Source organism: Mytilus galloprovincialis, chromosome 7 (assembly GCF_965363235.1).
Source record: "Mytilus galloprovincialis chromosome 7, xbMytGall1.hap1.1, whole genome shotgun sequence".
Classification (NCBI taxonomy): Eukaryota; Metazoa; Mollusca; class Bivalvia; order Mytilida; family Mytilidae; genus Mytilus; species Mytilus galloprovincialis.
The window spans coordinates 8,910,298-8,927,938 of NC_134844.1; the positions used below are offsets into that span (position 1 = coordinate 8,910,298).

General features: G+C 31.3%; 1 protein-coding gene across 1 annotated transcript in view; it reads right to left on the reverse strand.

Moving 5' to 3' along the window:
* Positions 1-17,641, reverse strand: part of LOC143082259 (uncharacterized) — an 80,244-nt gene that overhangs the window by 53,866 nt on the left and 8,737 nt on the right. Inside the window, exons 3-9 of the mRNA XM_076257858.1 lie at positions 5,180-5,347; positions 4,589-4,735; positions 4,280-4,393; positions 3,261-3,521; positions 2,654-2,795; positions 554-782; positions 162-317 (exon numbers count right to left, since the gene is read on the reverse strand). Of these exons, the coding sequence (XP_076113973.1) occupies positions 162-317; positions 554-782; positions 2,654-2,795; positions 3,261-3,521; positions 4,280-4,393; positions 4,589-4,735; position 5,180 (1,050 nt within the window). The 5' untranslated portion in view covers positions 5,181-5,347. The remainder of the gene's footprint in view (positions 1-161; positions 318-553; positions 783-2,653; positions 2,796-3,260; positions 3,522-4,279; positions 4,394-4,588; positions 4,736-5,179; positions 5,348-17,641) is intronic.

The window sequence follows — 17,641 nt, forward strand, 5'->3', positions numbered from 1 at the left end:
ATACTGTACTAAACTACTATGTAATAAACAGATCCAAATTTCCAAATATAAAATTGATTGAGAAATTAAATAGAATCTTCAGTTTTCAAAATAAGTAAAATTTCATTTCAAGTGAACATTAAAAAAAAAACAATATAAAGATGTAGCAAGGTAATACTTACAGAAGTTGTACCATTAGGTAAGGTGCCACTTCCTTTACCACTAAAACCATCCATCAATCCTCCCGCAGTGTGAACCAAGTCAAACAGCTGATATTGGAAATGTGATATCCCTGACATGTCATCAGACCAGCCGCCCCAGGAATATGTTATAACTGGCTGAAATTGTATAGAAGCAGCTATAATTCAGTCCTTTAGTTAATAAAATTCTACCTGTCTAATCATTACTTAAGTACAATGTAAAATTGGTCCTCAAATTTTGACAGCTATGATTTTTGTTCTTTCATCTTAATCGGTTTTTTTTTGTATTTTACTGGCTTTTGACACTTTGAAGTTTCTTTTTTAAAGGTTTTACTGTAGTATAAAACATTTAGTAATTAAAGTAAAATACATACATTATTTGTTATATCTGATTGTATAGAGACAAATTGAGCACAGGCTGTTCCCGAAGCCACAGAGCAGTGGTATGGTAGTACTAGGTCCCAATGGTACTCAAAATCTCTAGTAGTTGTCTGCCCTTGATAAAAGTGTTGGTTTATGACTTCTACATTTCTGTTGAAATATTCATCACGATCTTGTACCTTAAGAAACCCTCCATTTGTTGCAGATACAGTGTATATAACTCTGGAATAAAAATAAATAAAATCCAAAGTCCCAGCGCTGAAAAGGGACATCTAATACTATATCTTCAAAAATAACAAACAAGTTCTTATACATGTACCATATTTCAATTTTTTGAAAGCCCTTAAGTGTAAAGAAGCTGTGTTAAATTCAGCAAGCTCTGAAACAGTATTGCCATCAATACCCAGTTCTTTACAGCAAAATGCATTGAGTGTGTAGGTGAAGGTAATAAATACTAATATATTTGGTTAGCTTGCTTGCTAGCTGAACAGTGAAGTCATTATTAGGTTAGGTATACTACCCTCCTTTAAGAGTAGATTAGTCCGACAGATAACCAATGGATTCATTAATATTCTTTGGATACTAATTTTCATGGATTTCGTGGGTACAGGAAAACCATGAATTTAAATGTTCAACGAATTACAAATTTTCTAAAGGAATGCATACAGTCTTTGCCAAAACAATGAAATTAAATATCCAAGAAAATGCAAGTTTTTCTCAAACCACGAAAATTGGTACCCTTGAAAATAAATGAATTCACAGTAAGTCAGGAAGATTTCAAACAAGCAATTGCTATGCATAGCTGTAACTGTCGAAATATGTAAATATTTTGGATAATTTTAATATCAAATGAAAGCTTAATGACCTTGGATCAATCTTCAACCCTTATTAAAGGTTTATTAAATAATTTTAATTAATAAAAAAAAACTTTTGAATGAAATTAATATACTGTGGATTCATTATTAGTCCTTGGATACCATTTTTCAAGGATTTTCTGGCTTTATTTGAACCACGAAATAAATGTTCAACGAACGAAAAATTTCTATAGGCTTGTATGCAGACTTCGACAAAACCATGAAATTAAGTATTCTCAAACATGCAAGTTTTTCTTCATCCAGGAAAATAAATGAATCCACAGTAGAAAGGCATATTTTCTTTGTTTCAGTGGTATTTGTTTCTCAGATCAGTCAGTGGTACTTTTTTCTCCGATCAGTGGTACTTGTTTCTCTGTTTCTCAGATCAGTGGTATTTGTTTCTCAGATCAGTGGTATTTGTTTCTCAGATCAGTCAGTGGTACTTTTTTCTCCGATCAGTGGTACTTGTTTCTGTTTCTCAGATCAGTGGTACTTGTTTCTCTGTTTCTCAGATCAGTGGTTCTCTGTTTCTCAGATCAGTGGTACTTGGTTCTCTGTTTCTCAGATCAGTGGTACTTGTTTCTCTGTTTCTCAGATCAGTGGTATTTGTTTCTCAGATCAGTGGTACTTGTTTCTCAGATCAGTCAGTGGTACTTTTATCTCCGATCAGTGGTACTTGTTTCTCTGTTTCTCAGATCAGTGGTACTTGTTTCTCTGTTTCTCAGATCAGTGTTACTTGTTTCTCTGTTTCTCAGATCAGTGAGACTTGTTTAGCACTTTAAAAATGTCACAGAAGCAATACCCTCTTATATAAAATTAAAAGAATTTAAATATCAAAACACAATCCAGGTCAAGCTATTGTTTTTACATGGCTTTGAATGTGTGAAACTGCAGAATTTAGCATAAATAGCAATGGGTGGTTTATTAGTGGTTTATTAGTGGTTTAATAACTTTATTTAGAACATGACAATAATATGTGGTTATTAAAACTACTTTGCTGTGCCTATCAATATACTCTCATTTTCAAGTGGCAGTCTAATTTTCCAGACTTTCATCCCAGATTGCCCCTATTACTGTACCTACTTTATGTACTCGTTGTAAATTTGTTCTTTCCTGAATATGCATGAAATATTTGGCACTGGAAGTTGTAAACAACCCACAATCAATCAATTAATTGAAAGGTTGCTACCTACCAAATTAAACTTTTAAGCTTTTAATACATTTAATATTTTGACTTACTTATCATCATGTTGAAAAGGCAGCCATGCTGGACCAGTATAACTACTGATATAAAAGGACTGTTTACAATTCAGGAAATCAATGGGTTCATATTTACTCATTGGTTGACAAAACTGTATTTTTGTGTCCTTTAATGAACCCCCTGAAAAAAAGACAAACACATTTTATATTTTACAATGAATGATAAAATAACAGTCAATGCCACTGTATTATATTCTTTATATTTTCCAGGATGTATAATCAGGAGTTATAAGGGGACTTTTTGTTAAGTAAGCATACAGTTAAATGCTCAATTATCTATTCACTTATTTAGCCTTTATCACTGCACATAATTTGGTATTGAAGCATTCAAAACAAAAGATATTCATAATATCTTCCAAGAACAATATATTCTGATTTACATGCCATTTTAAAGAAATATGTGTATCCAGTATGGTACAGTCTTCAGTAATTTTCTGAAAAATTATAGGGTAACAAAAAAGAACTGGGAATATCGGAGAGTTTGTAAAAATTACAAAATTATAATGTTAATTGCAGAAAATACTCGTTTACACTTCTAACTCTTATGTGGGGAAGGAATTATAAATGCAAAAATAAGGTACTGTACCTCTATAAAATTTTAATGTTGTCTTCATCTCTACTAAACCAACTTTAAAATCCCTGATATAATGGTCAGCATCAAGTCCAACATTTGGCTGTAAATATTTAGCTGACATTACAGTCTCAGCCAAACCAAACATGATAAAGTTGGTCCAAACAATTGGATGACCATCGGTGATATGATTCGGGTCATTTTCTATCTTTATCTTTTTTTGTATGCTATCAAAAAATTGTCCATGATTTTCAAGTATAGGTGGTGCTTCATCAACTGTAAATGGTAAGAAAGATAATTAATAAGGCAAGAGTAAAAAGGACATTTCCTCCTTCTTAACAATACCTTTTGAACAAAAGCAGAAAAGATGTTGCATCATATAAACATTATTGCTTTGAATATTGCCAACTGCAAAAAATGTTGTTTGCAACAGAATTTGAATTGCACAAAATGAAATTTTCAGGAACATTCTTAATTTCATAATTGGTCCTTTTTGAAGTATCAAACTTTGGTTGATGCTTACCTAAAATTCAGGAAATTAGATCAATTCAATGGTTGGACATGCCAAAATTTTGAAAAATGTGGATTTGGGTCTCGCCCACGTAGAATCCTACTCAAAACCCTAGATTATGTAATTCATAATTCTTTATACTGCAATGTTTTGGAAAGGTACCGGTATACAAATTTCAATCCAAAATAATCGAAGGTCCTTTATCTTAAATCTACATATTATTTTTTGAATAACCGAACAGTAAACCATAGAATAAATAATAAATGTTTGCAATTATTTCCGAATTTACAGTTTACAATTTCAACTTATTAGATTCCTTTATTCACTAGCAAGTAATCAAGCACCTTATGTAACTACATTGTACTATCATATTTTGCTTCACCTTGTACATGTCCATAAAAAAGTTTACAGGAGAATACATGAATTTACAGTGTTACTCGACCTCATCAAATTGTGACTTGGAGCAGAAACCTTAATAACTACTCCTAAAAGTACCAATTATAAATGATAAATCTTTACTTACTATTTTCACAATGAGTACCAGAAAAATTGTCTGCACACTGGCAATTAGCAGATAATTCATCTGCACATGTTCCTGGGTAACACCTGGTACTATCTGTTCTCCAGGAACAGGTCTCTGTAAAATAAAAATTTAATCACAGAATAAGCATTACCTCTTACATGTCAAACACATTTTCTGTTAAGGTTAACCCTTGGAGACTACTGAAATTTCCTTTAATTCCTAGGTTAGAATTGAACCAGTAAAATGAAATAATGTCATTGAAAAATGGTATTCATGTTATATAAATTTAAAATCTATTTGATCTCTTACTTTGACAAGATTTTCTGCTATCTACGTCTCCAGTATAAGCTTTCCAGTATGGCCTATCTGCTATCTCTCCTTCACACCAGGCACAGATTAGATTCTGGTTGTTATCAGTACACTTTCTATACAAACATTTATCAATCTTTCCACACACTGAAAGGACAAAGCATACTTCATTACTTGTGATATATCTGATATAAGGTATATAAGTATTACCACATGAGTTTAAAATTATTCCTCCCTGACCGTCCCCATCAACAATTTTTGCTGAAAAACTGACTACAATTCCCTCCAATATTATTACTTTGGAGATCTTCTGAAATAATATAATATGAACTAATTCTATAAATAATTTTGACCCAAAGAGATCGGTTGCAGGCAAAAACTATTATATGGTTTTCTCCTATTTCATCAATATAAAGGAATTCAAGATCTCTTTTAAAGACAAGAAACAGAACATTGGATTTACAACTTTCAATACAAAATAACAATAAACATTGCATATTTTGCTCTTAAAAAAAATTGCACCCAACTTATACAAATTGTCACATTACTAAAATCCAACAATAGTATCCATTGTTACTGACAAGTACTTACTGTAACAGTATTTATCTCCATCATAGAAGCCATCGTTACAGCCACTACAAACGTCAACGGCAGTACATGTACCAGTACCCTGTCGTATATCTCCTGCTCGTGTGATCTGGACATCATCACTATAATATATTTCACATGCAGATGGGTTTCCTTTTCGATCACAATGAGCTGAAAAAAAATATAAACATTATGTCATACAATCATTACTAATTAAGTAATTTTTATTTGACATAAAATAAATATATACATTCAGTCAGGTGTACTACTTGTAAAAGTTATTTTTATTTACTTGACGAAGTAAAAAAAATTAATATAAGTAATTTTGTAGGATACTTATACAAGTTAATTTATATTTACTTGCATAGGTAAATAAATAATGGACGTAGTTATGTCCCTTTGACATTTAGATTTTTTTTTACGTATACAAGTGAAAAAGTCATCTTACATGTATCTTCATTTCTAAAAATCTGATGATTTCTTTGCTCTAATAGAATATTAATTAGTCTGCCCATTGCAGATATCTTTACTTATCATGTATGTGTAATTTAATGGACAATGAAAATCCCATTTGTCTTTTATGTTCAGAACACTATTCATTTTCAAGGCCCATAGGAGCAATTTTTGAAGGCTTTGCGTTCATACTAAAGATCTTTTGTGCAATAAGTTTCTTTGTTGAATTAATGAGATAAAACATTGAACTCTGATAAAAAATTATGAGCTCACCTGGGAAAAATCATTAAAACCATGATTTTACATCTCAAATCTTGAGAATTTTGGTGGGATTGTAAAAAAAAAATACTTGTTTAAGTATTTTTTTGAGAAAATTATTGAAACATTTTTTACTTCTTCAAGTAAATAAAAATTACTTGTACAAGAAGAACCCCTGACTGACATTCTTTCAATCATCATTGCCTTTTTACTGGTCAATCCCAAAATGTGGTTACAGTGGATATTGTACAATGTTGTAATGGTTCTGTGAGACTACAAATGTTATCTTCCTACTGCTCTCTTAAATACTATATTCATTAACCTACTCAAAGTTAGCTTAAATAAATTAATTTGCTACCTACTCAGTCTTCAGGCTAAACCACAAGTACTAGAACATTGGCTTGTAAAATTCTTTCAGATTTATAAAATTCTTCTCTACAAGCCAACAGAAATCCAACTAAAATTTTCATAAAATTGACCTTCTGGCTTCTGGACTCAAAAGTTAAGTGAAGGCTGTTTAGTGTAAACTAATTATCTAGCATGTCTAGTGTTCATTTGTAAACTTGTCTATGAACACTGCTGACATATGCTGTCAGTTACATTGTAAACTACTTGCACAAGAGCTGCAGATTGTACAGATCTGTGAAATAGTTCTATTGTGCAGTACTAAGTCTAAGATCCAAGCTAAGATCTTAATGTTTTATACTTATATTACTAATGATGAATCAAACTGAAGTTTCTTTTCAATTGTAATGTATGACAATTAATTTATTCAATATTTCTTCAATGCAATATTATAAATTCAGTTGACTATACCATACAGTACATATCAGGAAAACAGTCCAAAATACAAAAACTTAACCACTGAACCAAGAATTTGTCTTACATGTCTTACAATACAAATCCTTGACTGAACCATGAAAATGAGATCAAGTTCAGATGTCACCGCTCAGTTGGACATATGCATGTACACCGTACAAACACTCTATACACCAAATATAGTAGACCTATTGCTTAGCATCTCTGAGATATGAACTTGACCATACAGCTTAAACCTTGTTCAATCACATATATAAAATGAGGTCAAGGTCAACTAAAAATTCACAGGCAGTTGTAAATATACGTTGATAGTGGGTCTTCCAATACACCTTATCACTATTTATTCCATTCCGGAATAGTTCTAAAATTACACAACTTTTTCACCCTGTTTAAACAATTCACCATGCATTACTTTTTTAAATGTCCTGTTTAAACTACCGTATATACTTCAAACAAAATATTTTTTTACTTCAAATTTTAATTTCGAAAACGTGGACCATGCTCTATCAAAGTTTCTTGATGATCGCTTTCTAAAGTTTTTCCTCCCTCAGCTCACTACTGATGGAAGCTAGCAAGTTAACTCGTACCAACGGAAACTCGTACCATGTTAACTCGTACCAAAAAAGTTAACTCGTACCAACGAAAAGTCGTACCATTAAAAATATTTTCAAAAATACAAATGTTTTATGGTGTTTTGTCTTTGTAAACTTAATGAAAAAAAAAGTTGAATTACTGGAATTTCATACTGGATTTTAATGAAAACTTAGACAAAAATACGTTATTTTCTTTTAAAATTACCCTGCTAATTAATATTATATTCCTTTGATTGTGTGATTAAATTAATACATTCCTTTGATGTGTGATTATTGGTTGATTATAAACTAATCAACTTGTTTAATCATATTATTACATTTTGATTGTTGTTATATACTTTAACACATGATTGTTAATGAAATTGTGGTAAATAAAGCATCAAAATAAAATATATATCCTTTGTTATTCTGGCAATACTACCATTAAGCCTACTGGCCATTCACAATACCATTATTCACAATACAGATGGACATTCAAACTGATAACTCATAAATAGAAATAACCTTAAAATATTATGCTGCCAACACTACCATTACGTCTACTGGCTATTTACGATACCATTAGAACCATAATTAACAAAAATTTACCGGATGGACAGTCAAACTCATAAAAAGAAATAAACGCCATGGCTAATAAATAAAAAGCCAAGCAGGCAAGTAATAGCACACAAGACCGTGATAACATAGCAAACGAAAGACTAAGCTGAGGATGATTTTAGGAACCATTTCATATATCATTTACTTTACTATGAAGGTGTCACTATTCTTTATCATAAAGCTGTGCTGAATATTATATATAATAAATTTCATACTTTTAACTGTTGGTCAATTTACAACCTTCAAAACACAATAAATTAATGCTTTCGATGAATAAAATTCCTTTGAGAAACAAAAGAAAAATACCCAAATCTATTCAATGTAACTGATTTGGAATGATTAAAAATTAAATCCAATAGTTATCAGTAAAAGTTCAATCAAATGCATTTAAATAAGTTGGTACGAGTAAGCAGTGGTACGAGTTTGCATTGGTACGAGTTTTTTTTTAGTGGTATGAGTTAACGTTGGTACGAGTTAACAATGGTATGGGTTAACTATAATTCCTACTGATGACCTCTATTTTCGGCCGCCTGACCCAAACAGGAAGTTGTATAAATAACTGTTTTTTCCGGATTGGACTAAATAGCGATAAGGTGTATGGATAGAAACAAGTGCCTGTGTAAAAATTGTCTGATGGGCATGAGAACCTTGGAAGGTAAACATACCAAATATAGTTATTCGTAAATATACATTGATAGTGGATCTTCCAATGGATAGAAACAAGTGCCTGTGAACTTTATCATGTTAATGGCTTCTGCACAGCACCTAGCTGCGGAACCGTAGCTCTTAGGTCCTTATGTTATTTTTTGACTATTTGCGGACCGTTTTTGACTATTTGCGGACGGTCCGCAAATCCGCAAATAGTCAAAAAATAACATAAGGACCTATTAAAGAGCTACGGTTCCGCAGCTACACAGCACCATATATGATCATATATCGAGAGTTTTTAGATACACAACTAAAGTCTAAAGGCACTAAACATAAACAATTACTAAACAATTGCTAAGGAGCATTTAAATTAAGCAGGAAAAAATAGCCTGGTGTAATACTTTTGTTTGGTAATCATACACTAGTATAACTAGTATAACTTGTCCTCTGGCTTTGTAAGATAAGATAAGATAAATCGTCTGCATTTCATTGATTTGCAATACTTTTCCCGCAAAAGATGACTTCCGGTGAAAACTAATACCGAAGAAGGATTCAAAAACCCAATGAACTTGGATGTACTAACTCGATCACCAAGTAACATATTACCTGACAATATTGTTAATAAGTCAAATCGTAACCCGAATTTGTGATAATTTTAAAACTTTTCCAACATGGATTTAATGTATACAAAGTCGAAATGTTTAGCCTTAGGGTCCTACTAAAAAGAGCTCCGGAGCGCCCGGGTGAAGAACTTGAAAAGCGCCCGGATAAGAAAAAAGCGCCCGGGGAAGAAAAAAAGGCGCCCGTGGAAAATACATAGATATTGTATTGGCATGAGACAACTTTGTGTTGATGAAATAATTTGTGCACATTGATTTTTGTTTTAATTTTAAACAAGTATTTTGCAAACTCAGATATAATAGACATTTGTCATAAAGCACAAAAAAAGCATGAATGTTTCAGTTTTAACAAAAATATATGAATACAACGTTTACAAAATTTAGGTTAGAAAGAAATGCACTCCAAAAGACATATTTTTCAAAAACGATATCAAAATGAAAAATGCAAAAACCACTTAAATTTCACAGATAAATAAATAATTTTATAAAATTAAAAAGAACGATAAAAGTGACAAGCACATGTTATTATAACTATAGACTTCCGGTATTTTCTTTGTAGGACCAAGAATCTCTAACCATTCTCGTTCATACTGTATCGTTCCAACAGCAGTGAGATGTAATTTTAACTTTTCTTTTCTTAATGGCAGGCATGTTGAAACCCTTCCACGATCTTCCACTGTCAATTCAAGTGTGTTTAATAAAATACAAAACTTTGAAAAGTGTTCACCATGCAGTTGCGAATATTAGACCTCAAGCACTGATTTTTTTTTTGAATAACGAAATATACCGGTATGTTTTGATCGAGGACAATATGATTTTTCTATATACTCTTGTTTATCATGTGTATATTTACTTACTTACTTTGAAATCAAAATATTAAAGTGTAACAACACTATCTACACGCTTTAGATGTAGTATCGTTTATATCCCAATTTTTACTTTTTTTTATTTAGGAAAACATTTATTGTTATGAAAATATTCTTATTCTATTCTCCCGGGCGCCTTTTTATTCCCGGCGCTTGGTTTTCCTTCCCGTGCGCTTTTTAGTAGGACCGTAGCCTTTTAATAAATATAAATTTAGGTAAGTTGATGCAAGCATACGAAGTCATATTGTGTCTTATACTGTTAGAGGTTTATAATGTTTAACAACCATATCATATCAATGTGTAAACACGTTAATTATGAGATATGAAAATCAAGTAGCCAAGTTTGTGCATTTTTTCCGAGTATGTTTAAAAACTTATTTAAAACAAATATATTTCACTAGTGGCTAGTATTCATTAGCTGTCACTATCCCTTATAGATTTACATTTGTTGGTTATAATGATAATTATTTAAGAATCGTCATTGCAGGTGGAGCCCAAATTCGTGTTTAATCATTTTAAATTCTTTTGGTGTGTCATTTGTATGCAAGGGTTAACTTATATTCCTTTGTACTATGTTCAATTCCCAAAAAGTCAATGTGTTGCCTACCTTGAACAGGGTCATAATTTCATCTTTAATTAATAGAAGTACTATAGATCCTAGTATTTTTATTGGTTTATTAAAGACATTTATGTATATCTATAATTTCATTTTTTTGTTTTGCAATGTTTATAATTAATATATACCAACATAAAGAATTATTTTATTTTTTATAAAAAATCAAGAGAGAACATTTTCCCTCCAGAATTTTAATAACTAATATTTCGAAACCAAACACACTCACCTATATATTTTTTTCGCTGTTACACTAGTGTTCCGATAAGGGAGAAGGTTAGTACCATTAAAACGTTTAATCCCACTGAATTTTTTGCACCTGCCTAAGTCAGGAATCCGATGTTCAGTAGTTGTCATCTGTTGATGTGGTTTATAAATTTTTTTCTTGTTTCACTTTTTTTTTCTTTATAGATTAGACCGTTTGTTTTCTCGTTTAAATGGTTTTTCCTTTTTTTTCGGTGGGGGGAGGGAGGGGGGCGGGGTATAGCTTGCTGTTTGGTGTGAGCCAAGGCTCCGTGTCGAAGACCGTACATTGACCTATAATGGTCTATTTTTATAAATTGTGACTTTAATGTAGAGTTGTCTCATTGGCACTCATACCACATCTTCTTATGTGTATGAACATCCTACAAAATATTAAAGTTGTACATTTAAAACTGTAGGAGATAGCCGGACAAACAATGTATCTTACTGACGAACAGCTGGACGGACAGGAGTAAATTAATATGCCACCCCCTATTTTGTAAGGGTGGCTTAAAAATCTTACAGGCGCTTACACACACACTCATATCTATACATACATACATACTATATAGCCTGCATGTGCTTGCGTGTTTAAGATTTTACAATTGATAATAATCGGCGAGGGGTCTGACTTTTATGGATATAGACTTTCAAAAGCCGAAGATTTTTTAATTGAAAATAATCGGCGGCCATGTGATTCAAAGCCGAAGATTTTATAATATAATAATCGGCGGTGAATTTTTAAAAGCCGAAGATTTTGAAAAGCCGTTGATTTTAAAAAGCCGACGATTTTGAAAAGCCGAAGATTTTGAAAAGCCGAAGATTTTAAAAAGCCGACGATTATGAAAAGCCGAAGATTTTAAAAAGCCGATGATTTTGAAAAGCCGAAGATTTTGAAAAGCCGTAGATTTTGAAAAGCAGAAGATTTTAAAAAGCCGAAGATTTTGAAAAGCCGAAGATTTTGAAAAGCCGAAGATTTTGAAAAAAAGCCGTAGATTTTGAAAATCCGAAGATTTTGAAAAAGCCGTAGATTTTGAAAAGCCGAAGATTTTGAAAAAAAAGCCGTAGATTTTGAAAAGCCGAAGATTTTGAAAAAGCCGTAGATTTTTAAAAGCCGAAGATTTTGTAAAAACCGTAGATTTTGAAAAGCCGAAGATTTTGAAAAAGCCGAAGATTTTGAAAAAGCCGTAGATTTTGAAAAGCCGAAGATTTTGAAAAGCCGAAGATTGTAGAGTTTATATTAATCGGCGGGATTGTCAAAGCCGAAGATTTATTTGTATCTATGTATTTTTAAAGGAAAAAATAATAATAATCGAGGGGTTCACTGTGGCTTTCCATATAGATGATATACGTCCTTGGTCTATCCTAGATGCCAAATTTCAATAAAGTGCAAGAAAGACTTCCTCTTTATTTCAGTATTAAAACAAGTTGCTTTCTTAAAAAAAAAAGCAATACATGAACCTAAGACCGCTGACTGCCAGGTCACCAAAAGATTGTTGCTGAATTTGTGTTTGCTTTTGAATTGAAATAATTGACTGTGAATAGAAGAAGCCAGTTGAACGTATATATTTACACCTTCTATTTGAATAGTTATTTTAAAGCTCGACTATTTTATTTATTACTTTGGAATGTACATAATTTTTCCGATTATAACCCTTTGGCAAATTTTAATTTCTACTAACCGGATGACTTATGCAAATCGCACAAACCTATCGCACTATAAATTTGTGCACTCAGTTTGCAAATATAATCAGGAAATTCTGGATGCATTTATTTTATCTATCATATCTCTATATTTTGATTTCTACATGAATGCCTTTATATTCTCAACTCGTATTTGAAGCTGTCTTTACTTATGGTAGATGTTGTATGCGGTGAAACCTAAGGCATGCAATTGATTCGAACCTCTTATGAAGATACTTATTTTGGTCTCATGAAACATCTCAAATTTTAAGGATTTCCTGATTTTACTTAAATCAATTCAAACATTCTACAGGGAAACTCAGTTTTGCAGAAGAATTTCTTAATTCAGGAGTTAATGAATACCTTTAGGCACTTTCAAAATAAACAATTTATATAAAAAGGTATTTAGATATAAAAATATACCAGAATTAAAATGATGTACGCCAGATACGAGTTAAGTCTACAAAATACATTTCAAAGTTAAGGAATGTATTCCTTGGGAAGACAATCCTTAGCTTTTCAAAAAGGTCAAAGTGTATAATAGGAACGTGACTCAAAAAAGGAACAAAAGAGAAACAACTCGAGGTCAGAATACCGTTAGTAATGATGACCGTGCTTGAAAGTCGCATGTAAAGCTCTTTCTGCCGTGTCCTGAATTTAGAACGAAAATACGCTTTCACGAGTGAATTTAATAGTATTGCATGCAAGTAGTATTTTAGCGCACGAAATAATAAATAGAAAGCTCCTCACTGATACTCAGGAAAAGAATACGCATTTGCGTCATCACATATCTTAATATAATAGTTGAATTCGAATGGCAAACGGCCTACATTAAATTGTTTGACTCAGGATTCAATGACATTTTATCCGGAATTGAGAACGCAAACCGATAGTGTGCTTTTGAAATGTGATCTATAATGTGAATAAATCAAACCAATCAAGACGTGTAGGATTGTTGGTCAACACAAGGAGGTCAATGAATAAAATTTTCAAACCGTTACCATAGTACAAATATGAAGATGCTATAAGGTTAAACTATTAAAACAAACAAACAAAAATTGAATTAAAATTCTATAATAAACTAACGTTCCTGTTAGTATTTTTTTTCAAATTCTTTTGAATATATATAATATCAATAAACACGAACGTCCAGTATTTACGGATGGATATTTTATATATCGAATGAATCTATTTTTAAATTCTAACATTCCACTATGTGAATATATTACTATACAAAATATAAGCAAAGACTTCTAAATCCATACTAAAACAGTATAAAATAATCAATGTTATGGTTGTAATTGAATTTTGTAGTGATTATTGTAAATTATTTTTACGGTTGTTGTGACCTGCAAGGATTTAAAATCATGCTTTATGAATTGAAAACACACAAGAACTTTTTTTATTTACGACCGTTTAAAATTTAAATATTTAATAAATTTATCTTACTTTCCGTTTTATTGATATATTACACAACAAAAAAAAATATAATAATAATTACTCATAAAACCTAAATACTAAAATGGTATGAAATAATTAACGTAGAAATATAATAATTATTGTTTATAAACAATTTTTTTTGTAGGATGCAAGAATTTATTTAGATTTAATTTTAATGTTTTCTTTACAAATGAATATTTAAAAATACCAAAGCAGAGTATCTTGTCATATAAAATACTTATTTCTTAATTGCAACTCTGAAAATATTCTGATTTCAATCATTGTTAGTTTCTTCAGAAACATAAATCACGGTGGGTATGGTTGTCCTGCGAGCACTGGTGGTAAGCGGATGGTCGTAACTAAAAGTTACGACCATCTGAATATGGGAGACAACTCTAGGGATAAGTTTTTCTTTTCCGATTTTCGTGCAGTAAAAGGTTCATTTGAGTCAAACCGCTTGTCTCATATACACATATCGTGAGTGCATTCTTATTGAAACCAAATTTGACACATAAATCATTCCAATTTTCGTAAAATAGTCGTAAAATAGTCATTCAAAAATTCGAGCATGATGGTCGTAACTTTAACTTGTGATGGTCGTAATGTCAACTACAGTATTTTGGATGATGGTCGTAACCGACACAAGATGGTCGTAACTCTGAAAGATGACCGTAACTCAAGTATTTAGACGAACTTTTATCAAGCTATTTTAAAAGTACTGTGCACATGCATAACCATGTTAATAAACTCAGTTGTTATATAAAGTTTACTACATAAATATTATTTCATTTGTTACTCTGATAATGGTATGCAGAAATTAAGTTAAAGAATTATCAATCATACATTTTTAATATGTTCCAAACGACCATCATTTAGGAGAAACAGTGAAAACTAATCAACTCGCATTAAGCCAAATAGTATGTTAGGGTTGAGTATTAATATATTTTTACTGTACGTTAAGGCATAAAATTGTTGAATATTTGCTTTCAGATTTTTTTTTTATTTACGACTTTTTATTTCCTGCAATCATATGTCGGCAGATGAAATTATTGAACGTACAATTCTGAACAATCTTCTTTAAATTTTAATCAGCTATGGCAGTTTTTATAAACCATTGGCTTTCAAATATTCGGCTTTTGGTGAATCATGATTAATGAAAATCCACAAATGCCTGGTGTTTTTATCGTGTTGTCTTTATTTTTTATCGATTGCATGACGATCTTGCGGTATATCATTGATAATTGTTCAGTATTGGTTCAGAATAAAAACTTAATCCATGGTGTCGCAATGAACATTGTGTTAACCTAGAAAGTATGAATAAGGTTGAGATATTTTACAATGCTACACGCGTTGAATTTAAGAGTACGATCAAATATCAGTAGTTTGTAGACAGGCTTGTAGCCAGGATAATATTACAAGGTAGAACTAAATGTACTGCGGCAAATATTACATACATATATGCAGATATATATTTTACAATGATACACGCTTTGAATTTAAGAGTAAGATCAAATATTAGTAGTTTATTGCCAGCCTTGTAGCTAAGATAATATTACAAGGTAGAACTAAATGTACTGCGGCAACTATCACATACATATGCAGGTTGAAAATAATATTTATGTTATATGTTTATATTGTATGAATGTACTCAGATTTAAAGGACCAGCACGCTGAGTTGCATGAAGCATAAAGATCTATCTTTTAAATATTATCCTGGCTACAAGCTATGTATGAATACTGTTTGCTGAAGTCCTTTTGCTGAAATTTAAAAAAAAAACATTATCATCAGCATATAGTAAACAATGTAAATTGCTGACCCCTTTAATATTCTTTAGAAAGAAGTTTAAGGATCCATACTGTGAAGGAATTTTTTTTAACTCGTGTAGTAATTTTGACTCTAAATATGCCTCCTCTAGTAGTGGAAAGATGATCCCAAATTGTCAAGCCTGTGCCAGTATCTGATCATAGACTTTGCCATGACAAAATACAGAGTGAATCTACCGAGTTAAGAAATATTGACAAAATGTGTTTATCTTTTGGTAACACCAAGTAAATCTTTACAAAATTCAATGCGTAGTCTTTCTGAAAGAATCTTAGGATAATCCTGATCTACATTTGTAGTCATATTTTTTTTTTTTTTTTTTTGAAAGGGTTGAAATATTCCCAAATTTTAGTACTATATAAGAGAATAGGTTTTAATGTATGCTCAAAAACATGAAGGCTGGTTTTTAAACTTGGATTCAGTGACAGAAAGTCCTTGTGTAGCTTATGGTAGGCTTTTAACGCCTGTTATTAAAATAAAAATAATGTTTGATATGTCTGCCTGTCTTGTTAAATACTATGGCTTGGTTTTTTTGGGATTAATTTTCAAACACCGATCTTAATCCATCAAGTTTACTTTGAAGTCCTTTTGCTGAAGTTAAAAAATGGCAAGATCATCAGTATATGTATAGTAAACAATAGGCTGGTCGTGAATAAACAACAGCTGGATCAGGGGGAACTTTTAACACAATCAGGAAGTTCATTTATAAAAATTTTAAACAAATTTGGACTCAAATGTCTCCCTGTTTTACTCCAACTTTAGTTCTAAAGAGATCTCTTACCATACTCTCTAACTATATTCAATAGCTTAAGTTTTATCCCTGGGAGAATGACAGTATCAAAAGCCTTCTGGAAATCAACAAAGCAGGCAAACATTCTTCCTTCTTTTGTATTACAATACTTATTTATAATAGTTTTTTGTATTGTTATGAGTTACAATTTATGACTAAAATTAGCAAAGACCCATCAAAACAACATTTGATACAAAAATTTAACAATACTTTTAGATATTTGGATGATATATTGGCTCTAAATAATGACGACTTCAGTATGTATACTAAAGAAATTTATCCTGTAGAACTTACTTTAAATAAAGCTAATGATAACAATGACCACTGCCCTTTCCTCGATCTTGATATCTATATCATAAACGGGAAGCTTAATACAAAAATTTATGATAAAAGAGATGATTTTTCATTTCCTATTGTTAATTATCCATTTTTAGATGGTGACGTTCCCTTGTCACCATCTTATGGTGTTTATATATCTCAACTTGTACGATTCGCTCGTGTATGTAACAATGTATTAGATTTTAGCGAGAGAAATTTATGTATTACTGAAAAATTATTACACCAGGGTTTTCGATATCACAAACTGGTCAAAACATTTACTAAATTTTATCACCAGTATAAGGAAATAATTCGTAAATATAACTCAACATGCAGACATCTTATACGTTCAGGTATTTCACATCCAAAATTTTATGGAAATATTCTTTATAAAGCACAAAAATGTCAGTATTCTCCTCAGAAACTAACAAAACCTTTAAATAGACTTATTAAAAGGGGATATAGTTACGATACTGTTGTCAGGTCATTAAAGATTGCATATTTTGGCTTTAACATTGATTCACTGATAGGGTCTTTGCATCGGAACTAAACACATTTATTTCTAAAAAAACAGTTGTTGGCATGACACGGGTTATGTTCTTCTCATATATTTTATGATAGTATGATACTAAACCCCTAACGGGAGGGATTGTACCTGATATTCATATGATAAAGACATAATCTTTCAATCAGTTTAATTGA